Here is a 19,264-nt window from a genome sequence, read left to right on the forward strand (position 1 = left end):
CAAAATGGTTTCCCGCACATTGTTAGTGCCATAGCAGCAAATGTATAGCCCTTGTGTGGACCAAGATGTGCACTGACTTTGAGAGCAGTTTTTAAAGATCACATTTCTTGACAGACTCAGGAATGACATTATATTATTGGAGAATATTTTTTCCTTTTCCTTTTCCCCACAACCTGGACAGTAGAGAGGAACATTGACAACTTTTTCTTTCTCTCTCTCTTTTTTCCAGATCCAGAAGAGTAAAAAAAAAAAAAAAGTAATCAAAGAGAGACTGCAAATTTCTTTCATCATTTTAACTGATCTTCGTAATTCTCCTCCTCCTTCCACAAAGACCCGTTTCTGTGGAGGGCCTTGCACAACTTTCCAAGCCACTGCTTCTTTCCCTCCTCTCACTGGCTACTTCGCAGTTCATGACTCTGGGGGCTTTCACTTCGGGATTTATTTATTTTTCTTTTCATGTAAGTGAAGGGTTTTTTAAAAAGTGAGATTTCCCCTTAGCAAAATGACTCTTCTTTCGGGACTTGCAAATCAAGCAAATGTTAGACCTTTTGATGGTAACTGAAGTCCCAGCTTGCACAAAATATTCTGATGCAGTGGAGCAGAGAACTGATACCCAAGTGGAAAGAGGCTTGAAACACTGTTGTCTCTATGAGTTATTTTAATGTACAAAAAAGAAGCATTGGGATATCTGTCCAAATGATAATTTAGAGCTTTTTTTTTTTTAAGAAATCAGGCTATTTTACAAATAAGCAAACTGCTGAATTCCTAGATAGCTTTATAGTATTTTTCAAAAAAAATACATTCTATAGATTTCATTTGCTTGATGTCTCCTTGGTCTGTATCTTTTATTGTGGTTCATTTGATCCGTCCTTTTGTTGGGCTGGTATTGCAGCAGGAATGTTGCTGGAGCTGCAGGTGAATGTGTTGCCTCTGATGTCTTCTGTAACATGCACACTTTAAAAAGGACACATCCTCTACTTGATTACTTGCAGGCACTTCAGTCAACTTTGAAAACACTAATAGAGGGAGGTCAAGAACAGGGCAAACAGATCAATTCTTCTTTTGAGATCCATGCAACAAAGCACTCATCACTGGTTGAGCTGATGGAAGGAAACATGTAATTGGACATCACAGGCAGACAGAGTAAGATGTGAATTCAGCTAAGCTGGTCGTCCATTTTTGCTCATCTGCAGTGACATGAAGGGGCAATGTGCATTTCTGGGTGGGTGAGCTGTGTCCCACATGTTAGCTTTTTAAAAGAGAGGTGGAGGGCAAATTACTTGTCTGAGTGGGCACCCCCCAACCCCCGCCACCGGAGCCACCTTTGCTCATCTGCAGGTCTGCCCACTAGTTTGGATTAGGAAGGGCTTGTATATTGCATCTTACCACTGTAATGCTTGCCAGTGATGATGCGACTTTACCCAAAGATTTAGCATTGGGAAGGTAATTCACCCCAGCCATAATAGTGCAGCAACATTATTATTTATTTATTTATTTGTTTGTTTGTTTATTCGATTGCTATACCGCCCTTCCAAAAATGGCTCAGGGCAGTTTACACAAAGAAATAATAAATAAATAAGATGGATCCCTGTCCCCAAAGGGCTCACAATCTAAAAAGAAACATAAGACAGACACCAGCAACAGTCCCTGGAGGTCCTGTGCTGGGGGTGGATAGGGCCAGTTACTCTCCCCCTGCTCAATAAAGAGAATCACCACATTAAAAGGTGCCTCTTTGCCAAGTTAGCAGGGGTTATGGCAATGTCCGTTAACTCAGCTGCTGTCTGAGGCAATTGCTCCTCTCTTCGACCCAGAAATTTGTGAATTAAAGGCTGACTCCAGTGCAGTGCCGTAGACACTAGTCCTGTTAAGTGTGATCGACAGCTTGATACTATGCAAGTTTATTCAGAAGTAAGCCTCATTGAGTTCATCAGGAGTTAGGGCTGGTTCATCTGAAACATGGGACACATAGAAAAGAACAAACCCATGAAGGGTTCCATGTAACCTGGTGTCTTACTGAAAGGATTCTTGACTGAAGTCTCAGCCTGCTGGAGTGACTTCCCTCTGGGCCAGAGCTGCACAACTTTGGCTCTCCTGAAGGCGTAGAAGTACAACTCCCATCATACCTCACTATTGCCCTCTGTGGCTAGGGCTGATGGGAATTGTAGTAAAAAAACCAAAAACAGCCGGAGGACCAAAGTTATGCAGGTCTGCTCCAGGCCATCAGTTCTTGGTGTGTGAATGGTGCACATGAAGGTGACAGTGAACAGGTTAAAATCTCTTTAAATGAGATGCTTGGCCACATACAATGTTACACTGGTGACTGTTCTTTGCATAACCCACAATGCATACATACTTATTCCTGAGTAAGTATCTATAGGATCACAATCTTCTTTAGATTTACAAAGATTCTGTCTTTCTTCAAAGCAATTCTGGTAACTGTCATTTTGCCACAGGGTTAGGCATCCTTAAAGAAGCAATCTCTGCTTACTTACAAACAATTCATATTAAACTAGTTTGAAATATATTTGCATTTGTGGTGTAGATGTGCAGTAATACATTCTCACATTCTGACACATTCAGACTAAGGCTCAGGGTGGAAAATAACATTTCCTTGGTACTATTCTCGAAAGTGGGAAATGGCAGAAAGAAAATAGTGACTTGCTCAAAGCCCATGGCGTCCGAAACTCCTCCTCCCAGACACTCTAAAGGCCGGAGAATATTTTTGTAAAGAAATAATTTAAAATGCATGTGCTTGAAAGCTTTAAAGGACATTAATGGGATTTTGTGCTGTGCAGCCTGATTTTATGCATGTTTATTCAGAAGCGACTCTTGAGTTCAGAATGGCATAAGTGTGCATAGGACTGTAGCCTTAATTTTTTTCCTCCCTAGAGCAAAGTTTTAGAAAGGATTCATAGCTTGTTCTATTCTTTTCTGGCTGACACAAATGAGAAGCTAATTATTTACAATCTCAAGCTTTCAAGAATATATATTTACACAGTATCTTTGAATTCCACTTATATTATGGACACAGAAATAACATTTTTGGGAAAGTTTGTCTTGTATCTTGAATGCTGCTCTACTCCACCCCCCATCAGAGAATGTTATCTATCTATCTATCTATCTATCTATCTATCTATCTATCTATCTATTTATTCCATTTCTCTCCTGATCTTCCTCCAAGGAGCCCAGAGCGGTATACATGTTTACGAGAACCCTCACAACAACCCTGTGAGGTAGGTTAGGCTGAGAGATACATGACTGGCCCAGAATCACCCAGTGAGTTTCATAGCTGAATGAGGATTTGAATTCGGGTCTCCTCGGTCCTAGTCCAACACTCTAACCACTACACTATACTAACCCTATTAACTGGGCAAGCACCAAAATTGCTGCAGTGCATGCACAAGCAGCCTGAGGCCCTTTCTCTTTCACCCAGGGGTCATCATACATGCACAATAAAAAAGTACTGAGGTAGCAGTGTGTAGCTGAAGATGCCCCATGGACTGAACTGGCATTACATTACAGCGTTGCCTGCAGTATTTCCTTTTACATCCCACCCTCTGACCCATACATCTCTAGGCGAGACTTTTGGGTTCTTCTATAGAAGAAATAGATACTAAACATTTTCCATCTGACTTTCCTAATGCTTTCTTCACTATTGTTATCATCTCAGGTAAGTCTTGAATTGTTGGTCATTCATATCCTCATGCCATACAGTTCACTGGGATTATCTTCCGTGTAATTCTGAAACATTCATTGCTTGAAAGCAATTCTTGTTGTGAGGGATTGTGGCTTAGAAGCAGCAGGAAAGAAACAGGAAATAGTGTGCCCTCTGTCCTTCTGTGTTCCTGTGTTTTGAAAGATTTCCTGGCCTTGTGCAAGTCATTTTCTCTCTGCCTCCACTGCATGTTTGTAAATTGGAATAGTGTAATACAATGAATCACACCTCAGGGAGGACGTGAAGACAGACAAGATCCATATTTGAGTATATAGTGGTTATTTGTGAAGCATCACTGCTTCATTTCACTCCCCAGTCTTTACTGTTAGAAAGGAAAGTAGAGAACGCAGTTAAAATGGCTGAAAAGGGGTAACTCTGGCATTTCCCCTTACCTAATTTCCATGCCACCCTGATTCCCCTAACCCTTGCATTAGTTACCTCTCAATATCCGTTGGCATCTTGCCACACTCACAATTCAGGGAATGTGCTTAAGGAGTTTTCTTGGCCTTGGCCTTTCTCACAATCTCAGTTCCCCATCTGTAAGTGGAAATCCATAATAAGAGAAGAGAAGCCATGGGGTGTGTGTGTGCGTGTTGAAGGATTTTCTGCCATGGACTCACTATCTAGCCTTGGTTAAATCACTTTCAGCCTTAGTTCCCTTGGCCTCCATCTAATGATATCCATATTGTGATGACTTATGGATGTTTTAAAGGAACATATAGTACAGATTAAAGGGAGTAATACTGATTTGTGTGAGCATATCACATAATTTTACTCTGTATTTCCGGTGGAGAAGAAGCTGAAGCAGAGAATAGAGTTGGAGTAGGAGAGAATATGAAGTGCAGTTAGAACTTGTTTACATTCACCAAGTGTGATCCTGTTTCTCTCTCAACTGGAGCACGAATATATACATTTTCTTATAACTGCCCCCCTCCCACCTCCATGAATCTCTCATATGCTGAGAAAGGATTAATTTTAAATCTAGAATCACTACCACCCTACTACTCTACTTGCAGTTGGAAAAAATGCAATGGAAGTTTGCACCATGTGCACCACACACATACATGTACGTACACACACACACACACACACACACACAGAGCCTTTTTAGGGTCCATTGACATATACACAGTGAACAAAATTCATGCCTACAGATAACCCTGACTGGATTTTATACCACTCAGCCATTACAACCCAGAATAAAAGTGTTCTTACTGTTTTCAAACTACACCTGACCAGAGAGGACTCACACAGCCTTCTCTCCTTCCCCAGTCTCTGACTGATGATTTGCAGCCAGGATATTTGTTTGGAATGCCAGCCACCATGCGGTGCAGAAGACAACTGCTTGCCTCTTGAATTCCTTTTGCTGCATTCCTGATGCATTTTCAGACTTTGAGTACAGTTTGTATAAGTACAGTGCACCTAAGTAATTTTGGAGCCTGGACCTAAAGGTCTTTGGAGCCCCCGCCCCTGCAAATTAAGCATCATCATGCTCTGCCAGGGGACCACACCCCCTGGGATAAACTACAGAGGTTTTGGGGGGGCCCGGGGGCTGTGGCGGCCCTGGACTTTGGGCCCAAAGTCCAGGGGTAAGAGCACCTCTGACTGTTTGTAGGACTGTGCAAAGTTTCAGCGGCCTACTTGGGTTTGCCCCACTTCACCCCAAAGCAAAGTGCTGTCTGGGGGTACAGACCAAGTGGGGTCAAAGCAAAGCAAGCAAGGCAGACCGCTTTGGCCCCTTGAAGCTTCACTTTTAAGTGTCAAGCCACAGAACGTGGCTGCTTGCTCTCTCCCAGCAGGGTGCAAAGAGGAGTATAGAGGCTTCTCTCCTCACCCCTGCTGGTCCTGGTAAACAGGTTGAGGGCTGAAGGGGGCTGAAGCATTGCCTTAAGCCAATGAAGGGTTTGGCTTAAGCCAAGTGGGCCCCCTCAAAGTGAGACTGAAGGGGGCTAAATCAAATCTGAGACCCTTTGGAAGCTCCAAAGTGGTCCCCAAAGCGAAGTGGTCCTGCTTCACACAGCCCTGCTGCTTAGATTCTCTGGTTCCAATCCTAAGCACACTTGCTAAACAGTATTCCCCACTGAATGCAGCAGGACTTATTTGTAAGTAAACACACATAGGATTGTACTGTAAGATATTTAGTAAGGCCCAGTCTGTAACCAAAATTTTACTTATATGTTTGTGTGATACATTCATTTCTCTGTGGATTCATTCAAATGGCATTGAATGAGGGGTGGAACTGGTGATGAAGCTTTCAGCACCACTTTTCGGGGGCAGACACCCCTGTACATCATCATAGACCCAATATGCAAATATCACCAACAGTAGCAAGAGAAGATCGGAATTCTGCCACATATAGAGTGTAGTGCAAAAAGAAGGATGAAAAAAGAGTGCATGATATAAGCCCATGAAAAATCACCCCCTTTCTTGTTGCTGTTAAACCCAGCAGTAGTATAAATTGCTTAGATCATTTTTCAGCTTTCAGAAAATATTGAAAAATGTATAGACTATAATATTTGTGCCTAGGTTTCCCCCCGAATCCATTAACTAAGAATTCCCGGTTTCTAAATTCAAATCCTCCAAATAGCTGAACACAAAGAGGCCTAAAATACCTGCCCCTGGGTTTATTCAAGCATTTTCAAAGAGTATCCCTTTGAAAAATTGAGATCTAATAGTTATTTCAAATCTCAAAGTTTCAGGCTGCTTGAATATAAGCAACTGAATTCTTTCGTAATTTAGTTTTTTTGTCACTTGGACAAAGAATAAATATGCTGTTTTATTAGGAAATAGAGGCAGTCAGAACTCCTGGCATTTAGATGCATCCCTGTGAAGTAGAACACAGCATTCTATTAGCTTAGTACCTAGTCTTATAGCTGTTCCTGCTTCAGTAGAAGAACAATTTGTACAGTACCTACAGCATCTGTTCATTTGATCTTTATCAGATTCCCTCAATGGCATTTGTAAGAGTTGCACAGCACCATATCCTGCTGTGCTGATTCAGTGCTTACATAGAATAACACACACAGAGCTGAAGTTAGTGGCTATTTCTTTAATGTGTGTTAGATCGAAGTCAACCTTAAAGGATTGCTCCTATTAACAAAAAAGATTGCTTCCTAATTTGTCAGAAACACTAGACAGTCCAAAAAGTCAGGTCTTCTTTCTGCCATTTATGATCTTCTTTTTGCAATTTTCTTGTGCAGAGAGAGGTATGATTTTGAGGGATTTGTGTAAATTTGTGGGATTTCTGAATGTGTCTCAGTCCATAACCAGTTTAAGTCAACATGCTCAGATTTCAGACTGAGAGCTCCTGAACCTTTGAGTTTGTGGCAGCAGTGCTTTTTAAAGTCAGTCTGGAACATAGGAACATAGGCAGCTGCCATATACCGAGTCAGACCATTGGTCCATCTAGCTTAGTATTGTCTACACAGACTGGCAGCAGCTTCTCCAAGGTTGCAGGCAAGAGTCTTTCTCAGCCCTATCTTGGAGATGCCAGGGAGGGAACTTGGAACCTTCTGCATGCAAGTATGCAGATGCTGTTCCCAGAACGGCCCCATCCCCTAAGGGGAATATCTTACAGTGCTCACACATATAGTCTCCCATTCATATGCAACCAGGGAGCACCCTACTTAGTAATGAGGACAATTCATGCTTGCTACCACTAGGCCAGCTTTCCTCTGAGAGAAAGGTCTGAGATGACTTTTCCCTATTGTAGAAGATCAAACCACTGCTATGGACTCACAATGAGTTCAGCCTAGACTGACTACCAGCAATTGATTGCAGCCACTGTGAAAAGTCTGGTTGTGATCAGTAAAAACACCTGAGTTGGTCGGAACCCAGCAGCACCAACCAGGTTTTGCACAATGTGGCATATGTAATCAACAACCCTGAGGTTGCTAATGTAACTTTTCCTGACCTCCTTTTGTATTTCTGTTTTTCTGCTGAAATGGAAATTAGGGTTGATTGAACTGTGTCCATCCCATGCAATATAACCAATATAATAGAATCTTGATTTCCTGAACCTCGTTGGAATGCAGTTAGAAGTCATCACTATTGAGTTAGTGATAAACTAACTCAATTTGTTACCCAGCTGAGGCCAAGTCTACATATACAGCAGATCATGCAGCTTAGTTATTTCTGAACTGAACCATCTTAGACTTGGGTGTAGGAATCATATGACTGAATGGCGTGGCTCAGGGTGGTTTACATTAAAATTAAAAAACACAATTAAAAAATTAAACCAGATTAAAATTAAAACTAGATATCATTAAAAGCCAGGCTAAAAAGATTGTTCTTTAAGACTCTCTTGAAGACCTTAAATATATATACATCATGGAGAAGGTTTCTATCCTCTAACCTGCCTTCCTTGCTGACATGCTACTTTTCTTTTGATGGGGAACTTTTTTTCTTTGAGGAATATGCAATTCCTCACATGTAGTCCGAAGAATTTCAGTCCAGGAACAATTTTATCACGCCAAAGTCACCTTAGTAGGAGGAGTAAAACTGTAGTCACATGATCTTTAGCAAGTGACTTTATAGAGATAACATCTGCATAGCTATCAATTGTAAGCCTTTGGGGGGGGCTGGAATTTTTTTTAATACAATTTTATATATAATTTTTAAAAAACACCATGTTGCTATTTTTATTTGTAGAGCTCCGATGATGATTTTATCCAGATCCCTGGTCACATGCAGAACCAAACTTCTCCCATGTTCCAATTTCTATCTTACTCTGAGAATCTCTTTCTCTGCTGCAGTCTCCTCCCTATCTTGGTTGTTGTTGAGAAAGACCTTTGTGTTTGCAACATGAGAAATGTGTATACACATCCAGTGCTTTGCACTGAAACCAACCAGATGTTCCTACCATTAAGGCTATGCACACCATCACAATGTGGGAGGTGGCAGGGAGGGCAAGGCCCAAATCATCTTTGCATAGCAAAACCTCCCCCCCCCCGCCCCTGACTATCCAAAACATGCTGCTGGGAGTGTGGCTCAAGCTCCCAGATGATCCATACTGCCAGTGCACTACACAACGAGTGCAGTGCATTGAGGGATACTCCCGTTAGACGGGGGCTCCAGGTGCCAGTCTCTGTGTCTGCTTGGGCTGCTTGCAGCCCGAGCAAACACACGATCCCAGCCGTGGGGTTAAGGACATGCTCGCACCCCTAACTCTGGCTAACGTCCAGGTTTAAAAGTCAGGTTAGATGACACAGCAGCACAGGGATCGTGCCCGATCCTGGCACTTCACATACACAGCCTAACCCATGCTAGGCTGCACTTGTGTGAATAGGCTAATTCTCTTTTTAGTGATGAAAATAAACTCTGTTAGAGACTGGAGGAAATATGTAAAATGCTAATATTTTATGCACAGGGTGCTTCAATATAGACAATAATAGTGGTGTCTTTCTTCCAAGAGCCAGGGCTTGCTTCCTCCATAATGTTCTTTAAAGTATACCTCATTCATTTGTCTCTTGGCACAACATTAGATAAGCAGAAATTTGGAACAAAGGCACAAATAGTGTGGTTACTAAGAAGCTATCTTTTTACTGGTATCTTTTGATCACATTGTTCTAAAATTACAGCACTTGGTCCTAATGAACCTAGTGAGCTTCATTGGGGAGAAAGGTAAAAATAAATAAAATCTAAGAACTCTAGTCCTGTAGAATATCCACACACACACCCCCCGCCTGGGAAAAAAAAAAAGACTCCATGCAGGAATCAAAATACGATATTTAGGATTTTATTATATTCACCAGAATTTATGGTGGAGATCTCTCTATTGAACTGACCTAAAAGCCATTTCACACATTACAAAGACGCAAACCAGGAGTTGCCATTGAATGCACACTTGACAGAAAACTAGACGTGATGTGGAGGTTCATGGTTGGAATCTCATATATAGTCTGAGAGCAGCCATGCTATGATGGCCCCCATGGCACGGAGAGAGGGGCTTACAGACAGTGTACTGTGCCACCCATGAAAAGGGGGATGCATGCACACTGGCTCCTTGTGAGTCCAAAGCACATACTTGCTTCTGCTGAGCTCACAGTGTCTCCATGGCTTCTAAGAGATGCATCACTGCTGTACAGATGCTGCTCCCATTATTCCCAATAGGAGCAGGGTCACTGCAGCTCTGATGCAATTCTTAGCAGCCACAGAGGATCTGCAAACTCAGTAGAAGTGAGGATGTGGTTTGGACTCGCATGGAGTCAGCATACATGCATCCCCCTTCCATGGGCAACACAGTGTCCTGTATGTAAGCTAGGGAGTCTACTAACTCTTTGCTCATGTTTCATAACCCAAATTAACCCCCCCCCTTTTGAGGAAGTAATTTGCATTGGGACTAAGTTCAGGGCCAAAAGGTTGGATTGGCCCATGCAGTGTAAGGGCAAAGGTTTGGATTGGCCACAGCCCCAATCCAAATATTGGCCTCCCACAGCTGTTTTTCAGTGAAAAATATAAAGCATTGGAAATGCCAAACATCACATCTGGTTCGACCCCAGGTGTATCTGTATGATAAACATGTTAGCAAACATGTGTTTGTCATTTTGACAGCTAGGTGTACACTTAAAACTTCTCATGTGCACATCTAACAATGTAACAGGTGAGCAAAAAAACTCAGGAAATAATGTAAATCTGTAACCCACAGCCATTTCCCCAAAGAAACTCTTTTGGGGTGGGGCATGTTTATATGTATGCTGCACTGCCCAATTAGAAAAAGCCCATTCTAATTAATTGCTAAAGCAAGAAGGATACTCAAGGGTGTTCTGAGTAAAACATACTTGGTGTGTTACAACTTAGGGTGCATAAGTGACTTGTGGGCATGCAATGCTGACTATTCTCAACTGTTCTGAGAAGTATTTTAAAGCCAATGTATCTAATATGGTTTTTGTATTAGGAAGAAGAGGCACGTCGTCTCTAAATGTGTACAACGATTTTGCAACCTTTCAGTTTTTCTGTAAATGAGTTCCTGTATGTTCATCTTATTACCAAATAAAAGCAATGAGATCTCCATTTGGTTTAAATTCCAATTTTGTGCAATGGTGGGCCTGTTCATATAATGGAATACAGGAGCTGATTCAGTGTTCACTGCTGTCACTGTCTTTGCAGGAGATCTGCAAAGATCTGCAGGAGATCTGCTCAGAAACTCACTCCTTCCCGGCCACAGGAGCTGAAGGCCCCTTCCGCCATTAATAGCACTGGAACTGCTACAACTTGATGCCTTCCCACACTGCTTAGTAATATCAGAGGCCTGAGGTTGCATAGTAGAAGCGCTGCAGTTCCTTGCCAGGCTTGTGTGACTCTCATTCCTGAATGTTACCTTAGAATTACTTTGCTCCTCCACTTTGCATTCAAAAATGAGTTTACTGACTATTCAAGCTGACCTTATGCTGTGATGCAATAAAGGGGTGGACGGGAGATACCCATATTATTTATTCATGTACATTAATTATATCCCCTATATACCTTCAGTTATTCCATTACCAGTGCAATTTAAACAGAGACTTGCAGAGACGTGAGCTTGTGTTTCTCTCCACTTTGCTTTCCACATGCTGCTGCTTTAGCTATCACACCACAAGAAATTGTGTGTGTCACAGTAATTAAAATGTGGTATTGGAGTCAAAAGCACTAAAATCAGCCATATCATTCCAATTGCTTCAAGCAGCACTGTTAGCAAAACTGCCCAGCAGTGCTTGGCGATACACTCCAGCTATGGTTTTTGTGCTGCGTGTAGGAAATTAACTCAAATCAGGGTTAACTCAAATTAACTCTGAATCGGATTTGAGCTGACCCAGCCCGGTATGGTTTCGGCCTGGTTGAGCCAGACCCGATTTAAGTTCGAACTGGGCTGGTTCGACTGGCTTGGAGCTGTACTCGTAAAAGGGAATCCAGTGAGGATTCTCCTGGAACCAGTATAGGGGCAGAGTGTGTGAGGGGAGTAAAGCATAGAGGGGGTTTGAGGGGAGTAAATCTGTACTCACAAGTTTGACCTCTGCACATGTGCGGAGGTCACTAAAATGGCCCTGGATGCCCAGATGCCTGAACTGGGCCAGAGAAGGCCCGAACTGGGCCACCACCACCCCAGACTATTCGGGGGGAGGCTGGTGGGGATTGGGGAAGATGCCGCTACCCTCCACCCCGCCCCAACCATGGCCACCGTGGCTTATACTTGTGAGTTCAGATTTATTCCCCTTCCACCCCCTCTATACTTAGGACAGCCCCCCCGCCCCTGTACTGATAAAGGGAAATCCTCACCAGATTCCCTTTTACCAGTATAGCTCCAAAATGACTCGGTTCAAACTGGGCCTGGTTCAAACTCAGACTAGCTGAGGCCAGTGTGGTTTGACACCTAACCCATTGGACCAAGCCAGTTCAATGCCAAGCCCAGCTCAAATTGAGCCGGCTAGCACACCCCTATCAGGGTGCAGTTCTGATACAGCATTAATTTAAGCAAGTCTGTTGTACTGGAAAAAATGAGGAAATGCAATTACAGTTTCAAAGCTTTATTTAGAATAAAAATGGGGAGTTACAGAAGGAAAAAGAGTTTGGTTAGGACATTCAATAACTTGACTAGTGTTTCTAAAAAAGACTCTAATTAGAGATTTCTAATAAGGAAAAGTGTCAAGGTCTGGCCAGCTGCTAGGGAAGTTCACGAAGCAAGCGGAGCTGCTGAAATCGGATATGGCTTGGCTGAACGCTTGTTGACAAGAATGTTGACGAACGTTGATTCTCAGCAATGAGTAGGAGGCTGGAGATGTGATTTATAGAGCAAGCCGAGAGCTCCCAGCTGCTAGGAATTCAAGGCTTGTCAGCCCTCAGCAAGAGGTGTTTGCTGCTCCTAACAGCCTCTAATTGCGTTCTACGTCTTGTGAGCCTGCGCTGTTGTTGAGTCAGTGGTGTTTCATCGCTTAGCTCTTCTTCGCATTGGTCCCCCACGCCTTCCGCCTACTCAGGTTGCCATGCCTGCTCTAAATCATTAGTTGGATCTACCACAGCCGTTTCATGAACACTGACAGCTGGGCTCTGCCCCTCAGACACTCCTGAATTGGCTGGAAAGTTGACAGCTTCGCCTTCCTCCTCGCTGTCGGAGCTCGAGGGCATGACAAAAAGTGCCTGGACAGCAGGGATGGAGGCAGGGAAAGAGGCGAGAAACCTCCCTGAAATGGCAGTAAGTGTTAGTATTACCTGTTCTTCCCAGGTGTGTTCATTGCACGAAGGGTGATCTGGTGCTTCCTCAGAAGTAGGGAGTGGGGTGAAGCGAGGAAGAGGGGCAAGGCCAGCCACCCAGCTTGCCTATATGAGAGTCTGTTTTTGAATAGAGTCGGGTGGATTACCGTGCAGGCAATAGAAGCAATTGCTTAGGGTGGCAAATCTTGGGGAGTGGCAAATCTTGGGGGGTGGGGGAGGTAAAGTAATTTAAAAAAAAAATTAAAACTGCTGCTGTGTGGTGGCAGCACAGCAGGGATGGTGGTGAGAGCTCCACCCACCTCCCAAACCATGACAGTTGAGGTTGGGTTGGGTGCTGCCAGTGGAAGAGCTCCTCACACGGGCCCAACTTCCTTCCAAATGACCGAGATAGGGGCAGCTTGTGGCCCATTTGGGGCCTCTATGCACATGTGTGCAGAGGCCTGAAATCGGCCAGATCTGGGCCATTTGGGAGAAAGGTGGGGCCGTGTGAGGATGTCTCACTGCCGTCTCTGCCCTCCCAGATGGTGAAGACTGTGGCGAAAGAAACTCCATACATGGGCCTACTTTCCTCCCAATTGACCCAGATTGGGCCAATTTCAGGCCTTTGTGCATGCGTGCTCATGTGCAGAGGCCCAAAATGGGCTGAAATCAGCCCGATCTGGGTCATTTGGAAGGAAGGCGGGCCCGTGTGAGGAACTCTTTTGCTGGCACTGCCCAACCTCAACTGTCACAATTTGGGAGGCAGGTGAGCCCACTAGGAGCTCACTCTGCCGTGCTGCCCGGCGATCTTAAATGTTTTTTTCTTTAAAAAAAACCAAAACCAAAACCAAATTTAACTCTTCCCCCCGCCCACAAGTCTTTACAAGTAAAGGGGAACCCTTGCTCCTGGGGAAGCAAATCTTTGGCCGCCTATGGGCGGTACAAAACTTAATCTGCCCCTGAATAGAGTCCAAACAGAGTCCAAAGCCCTGTGGTGCTTGTAGGGTAGATATACTGAGAAACGTGCTCTGGGACTGTTTGTGAGTCAGTCAAGCAGTCATCCCTCCCTGGAGGGTAGGAAGATTCTTGCAGAACAAAAGTGTCCATTGCTAGGGTAGATTTAGTCACTGCAGGTGGGTCCTCTTGGACAAAGGCAAGTTGAAACTATGCAAGTGTTTATGTGTGTGGTGCAAATGGCTCAATATTTCCTCCCCTCTCGAAACTAGGATGTTCCCGGTGCAAAGATACTGATTGATTGTTGACAATGAGAGTCTCCTAGCTTATCTTTGCCAGCCACTTCATCAGTTGAGGAGGGAAATAGCCGGGTTTGCTTGTCTTGCTGTGCATTCCAAATGGTATCTCTGGATGGAGAGTATCTCACCCATGGCAATGTCCCTTTGATGGGTCTAGAGGGGCTTGCCTCCATAAAGGAGGGGTCTGCAACATCCTTTTACAGTCTTTTGCACCTTTAACCTGGAGGCACATTGCCAAACTCTGCCTGTACTAATGACCGGCTCACGCCAAACAGCTTGAGCTATGCGGGGCGAAAAGTTCACTGAGGGTTGTTAGCCTATTTGCTAGATCATGTAGAGGGGCGCCTTCCTGCGTGACCCCAAAACACTGCTTCTGGCAACCGATAAGGTTTTATTGAGGGCTATCTTTGTCACTGTTGCACTGTCTGGCTATATGTTTCTGGGCAAAGTACAAAGTGCTGCTTATTACCTTTGAAGCTCTGAATGGCTTAGGTATAGGTTACATGAGAGAATGCCTTTCTCTACAAGATCCCCACCACTCATTAAGATCATCAGGTGGGGGTCCATCTTCAGGTGCCACCGGTTCATCTGGCGGCAACCTGGGTTTGGGCCTTCTCATTTATTGCCCCTAGGTTGTGGAATGTACTCCTCTTGGACATAAGAGGATTATTTTCTTTGCAAGCCTTCCAGAGACCCTTAAAGACCCATCTTTTTAGCCTGACTTTTAATAACTGGTTTTAATTGTAATTTTAATCTGGTTTAAATGTTTTGATTGTTTTATTATAGGTTTTTGATTTTAATTTAAACCTCCCTGAGCCACTTTAGGTATATAAATCAAATAACTAAATAAATGAAATGCTATGGTTTGACTTAAATGGATTGCATTCACCACTAGTACATTAGGCGGACTGATGACCATTGCAGGGAAACTCAGTTTTCCACCTTACTGGCTGGGTTTACATAACTGCCTGTAATTCCTTCAGAATAGGCACAGGAGGAGTCGCGGGGCACACACACTCCCATCAAGCATGACAGCTGATCTTGACCAAGTCTGGATTCCGATCCCAGTTACCACTTTTGCCTTACATTTCACCAATTTCCTACACCCTCTTGAAACCAGCATTTGAAACTGGCTTTAAAGTTTTATTTATTTATTTATCTATTTAACAAGTTTTGGTGACAGTTAGTAAAAAAAATAGTTTTGATGAAAGTTAGTAAAATCTAAGATGAAAGTGGGTAACCGGGAGATAAGGAACTTGGGCAAGTTCAGTTGTCATGTCCAATGGAAGTGCATGCTCCTCATGACCTTTGGTTCCTCTTGTACCTACTTTGTTAGTACTTAAAGGTGGTTGTATGAACTCACCCACTAGGTCCTTCTATGCTGCTAAGCTCCTGATTCTATAGATCAAGCAAGCCTGCACAACCTGTGACCCGCCAGGTAAACACAGACAACTAGTCATGCATTGTGTCCATTCGGGTGCCTGATACCCCCTTTCTCCTACATGCAACAAAAACAGGAGGTTCATCTGGCACTTGTCAAGCTACTATGCACAGCTAGTAGGCTCCAAACAGCTGGTGGGGAAGTAACTTGCCTAGGGAGCAATAGGTTGCCAATTTGAATCCCCACTGGTATATTTCCCAGACTATGGGAAACACCTATATCGGGCAGCAGCGGTATAGGAAGATGCAGGCACGGCTCGTGCAGGGAGGGTGGCGGGTGGCTTCTTTAACTGTAAACGGAGCCGGTGCTCCGTGCTGCCCAGTAGCCCCTGCAGCGGGGAATCGTCTCCGCCACTCACCTGGCTCCCATGGAGGCAAGCCCCCGCCAGCGGCCAGGTGGAGGCAATTCCCTGCCGTGGGGGCTGCTGGGCAGCATGGAGCACTGGCTCTGTTTACAGTTAAAAGAAGCCCCCCGCCACACACCCCCAGAGGTGAGTTCACGAGCTGCCCCTGCTGAAAGGCATCAATTCACACTGCACAGGGGGAGGCAGTGGTCAACCCCTCCTGTATTCTACCCAAGACAACCACAGGGCTCTGTGGTCGCCAGGAGTCGACACTGACTCGACAGCACAACTTTACCTTTACCAGGCAGAACTATGTCAACATGGTGGCTCAGAGAGTGGCTTGCACCAATGTAATTGCAGCGGCACGGTGTGAGATATAGAAATCTCTCTAAAATGTCATTTGTCTGACTTTGCAGGGTTTTCAGGGGTCCCCAAAGGAGAAACTGAAATTCGCTCTGAATGTCAAGGTACTTCCCAAGGAGAAATTTTAGAAATATCTCTCAGCGTTTCTCTCCACCTGCCAATCACTCTCAGATTGTATAATGATTATCTGGTCAATGACCGTAATAAAGGATCTCCCTCCCTCCCTCCCTCTCAGATTATAACTTATTCCTTCAATATATCAGACCCATAGAGCTGTAATATGACAGTGCTGATAGCATAAGATCCTGACCTGACTTGCAATACCCACACAATGTTTCAAGATGTGACTGTGCTTGTGCATCAATGTTTGCACTAAATCCTATTCATTTATTTTCAAATGCAGAAAGAAATCTAATACAAAATGACAATTGGTAGAGATAAATAAATACTTGTATACAATGGAAGAAATTGCCTCTGTTCATCTCTTTCTAAAAGCCTTTTTATTTTTAAAGGTTCAAAACAACTTACGAAAGATGTACCAGTACCAGAATCCACAAATCGTCTTACTTTGCCAGGTTAGTAGGTCCTGCTACATTGGAATGCATCTGTAAACGCAACTTTTAAAGTAACTAATCAAAGGTGAATTTTCTGGTGTGATGTTATGATACTATACGATAATCTTTATTGCGGTCAGACACCAGCAAAACAAAAACAATATAAACATTAATATCATCATACAATATAGTTACAGCACTAGATATCATAAGTATTTCAATGTTCATAGTCAAACATACAATGTACCCTAGATGCTAAAATCCAAAATTCATCTACTCTATAGGTGACATTGGAATCCCTGTCCTCTAAAAGGAACTTAACATAAAAACCATCCAAATGTCCTGGAAATTTTACTAGTATGGTAAAATCAAATCAATGCTCAGATCCTGATAAAAACAGCACAAAAGAACGTGGGCTATAGTTTCAGCCTCACCAGTGCCACAAGGGCAATGAAATAGGTATACCCCATTATCTACCTTCCAGTAATGATGAGGGAAGGGCATAGAAACGAGCTCTAGAAAATGCCCGACGATATTTGGAATGTGTCAGGATTGAAAGGTTAGTTGCTGGTATAGTTACAGAAGATTCTCTCAATAACTTGTAAGAGCTAGACGTCATACTTGCATCATTTTGCATTTTGCTGATCTATGTCCTTTATTCGCTGCTGGATAATTTCTTTGGACCATTCATAACCCAAGGAAAGTAAGAAATCAGGGGAAAGACCATAGCAGAACAACCTAACCTCAATAGCCTTCTGCCAAGCAGACTGAAAATTATTGTTCATTATCAAGGGCTGGTGTGAAAGTTGACTCCTTCAGTGTCCTGAAGAAGTCAGATATTTTTGTGTTCTAGCTCACAGTTAATGGTTAATGATAAAACGATTTCCACATCTTATTTTGGACAAATAATTAAATGATTCATGTCTTTTCACGTGTATTTTCTTTTCCATTGTCTCATTAATCTGTACCTAACACTAAGTACACCCCCATGATTAATTTTACTCAGTAGTGTTGCATGTGATCAGCAGCAAGATTTGGGTTCTGTCCTGCCACTGGTCTCTCCATGGCTGTTTGACCTCTCCCTCTTGCTTCCCACCAGGCAGGGCCTCAGAGTTTTTGAGGGGAGGGGGTTTGGTTCACCCGAGCCCTCCTCCTCCTGGCTCCTTGGGGTTGCTGTGGCAGTCTCTCTCCAGAGGCCTCCACCACTCACCCTCCAACTGTCTCCCATCACTGGCTGAGCATGTCTTAAATCCCTCCTGACAACTGATGCATCCCACACCCCCACTAATTGGACCTCTGCCCCACCATATCACTCTGCTCTCACCCGTATCCCCCTCAGCTGTGCCTCTGTCTGTTGCTGCTGCCCCCTCCCTCACTTGCCCTGCCCTTCTCCCAGCCCCTCTAGCCTGACTCCTTGATTAAGTAGCATCTCGGCTGGCCGCTCGTCGGGTTGCCCCGCCTGGCTGTCCGCCCGCCCCGCCTGGGGCTTCTATGACCTTGGCTGCAGAATGAACGTCGGAGCTGGTAAGGGCAGCCGGGGCCCCTGCCAGAGAGGTTCTAATCAAGGGTGTGCATGGGAATGCTTGCATGCAGCAGGTTCCAAGTTCCCTCACTGGCATCTCCAAGACAGGGCTTAGAGAGACTCCTGCCTGCAATCTTGGAGAAGCCGCTGCCAGTCTTTGTAGGCAATACTAGATGGATCAATGGTCTGACTTGGTATAAGCCAGCTTCCTGTGTTGAAAGATGTTAGACCACATGAAGCAGGGAAAAGACTGATCCCATGATCAGCTGCTACTCCGTTTAGGAAACAGTGAGGCTTCAACCAAAACAGGCTTCAACCAAATCAACCAAAACAGGGCTAAGAAAGCCAAGCCCGGTCTTGGCTAATCATACGAACTACTGGGATCCGCAGCGTGGTGCAGTGGTTAGAGTGCTGGACTAGGACCGGGGAGACCCGAGTTCAAATCCCATTCAGCCATAAAACTAGCTGGGTGACTCTGGGCCAGTCACTTCTCTCTCAGCCTAACCTACTTCACAGGGTTGTTGTGAGGAGAAATTCAAGTATGTAGTACACCGCTCTGGGCTCCTTCGAGGAAGAGCAGGATATAAATGTAAAAATAATAAAAAATAAATAAAATAAACCCACCAAAGAGGCCAGCCTCTTAAGCGGGTTTAAGGGAGCGAGCGCTTGCAGCCAGGGCTGGGAGACTGTGGGGCTCCCGGCTGGCACCAGGGGGCATACCTGCAATGCACCACACACTCACACTGTACATTATGGGATTTTCAGGGGCCGGAGCAACATGTCCAGCCCCTGACCCTCCAGAGTGCTGGGGAAAGCCAGTGTCCATGTGGGCGCCCAGCAGGGGCAGGGCAGTCATCTGCAGGGGAGGTAAAAAGTTACAGCCTTCCTCCCTGTGCTCCCCAAGTCCT

General features: G+C 44.3%; 1 protein-coding gene across 5 annotated transcripts in view; it reads left to right on the forward strand.

Annotated features, from left to right (window-relative positions):
• PDE1C (phosphodiesterase 1C) overlaps positions 1–19,264 on the forward strand; it is a 427,197-nt gene that overhangs the window by 394,362 nt on the left and 13,571 nt on the right. For 4 of the 5 annotated variants that reach the window (XR_008310343.1, XM_053265118.1, XM_053265119.1 and 1 more), the window contains one exon: positions 16,793–16,855. Coding sequence is in view for 4 of the 5 variants with exons in the window: in XM_053265118.1 (XP_053121093.1) it covers positions 16,793–16,855 (63 nt within the window). In the remaining variant the exon portion in view is untranslated. Of the gene's footprint in view, positions 1–229; positions 10,727–16,792; positions 16,856–19,264 lie in introns of those variants that run through there. The other variant, XM_053265122.1, reaches the window with a different exon arrangement.

The sequence above is a fragment of the Hemicordylus capensis genome, chromosome 6, assembly GCF_027244095.1.
Source record: "Hemicordylus capensis ecotype Gifberg chromosome 6, rHemCap1.1.pri, whole genome shotgun sequence".
Taxonomy (NCBI): Eukaryota; Metazoa; Chordata; class Lepidosauria; order Squamata; family Cordylidae; genus Hemicordylus; species Hemicordylus capensis.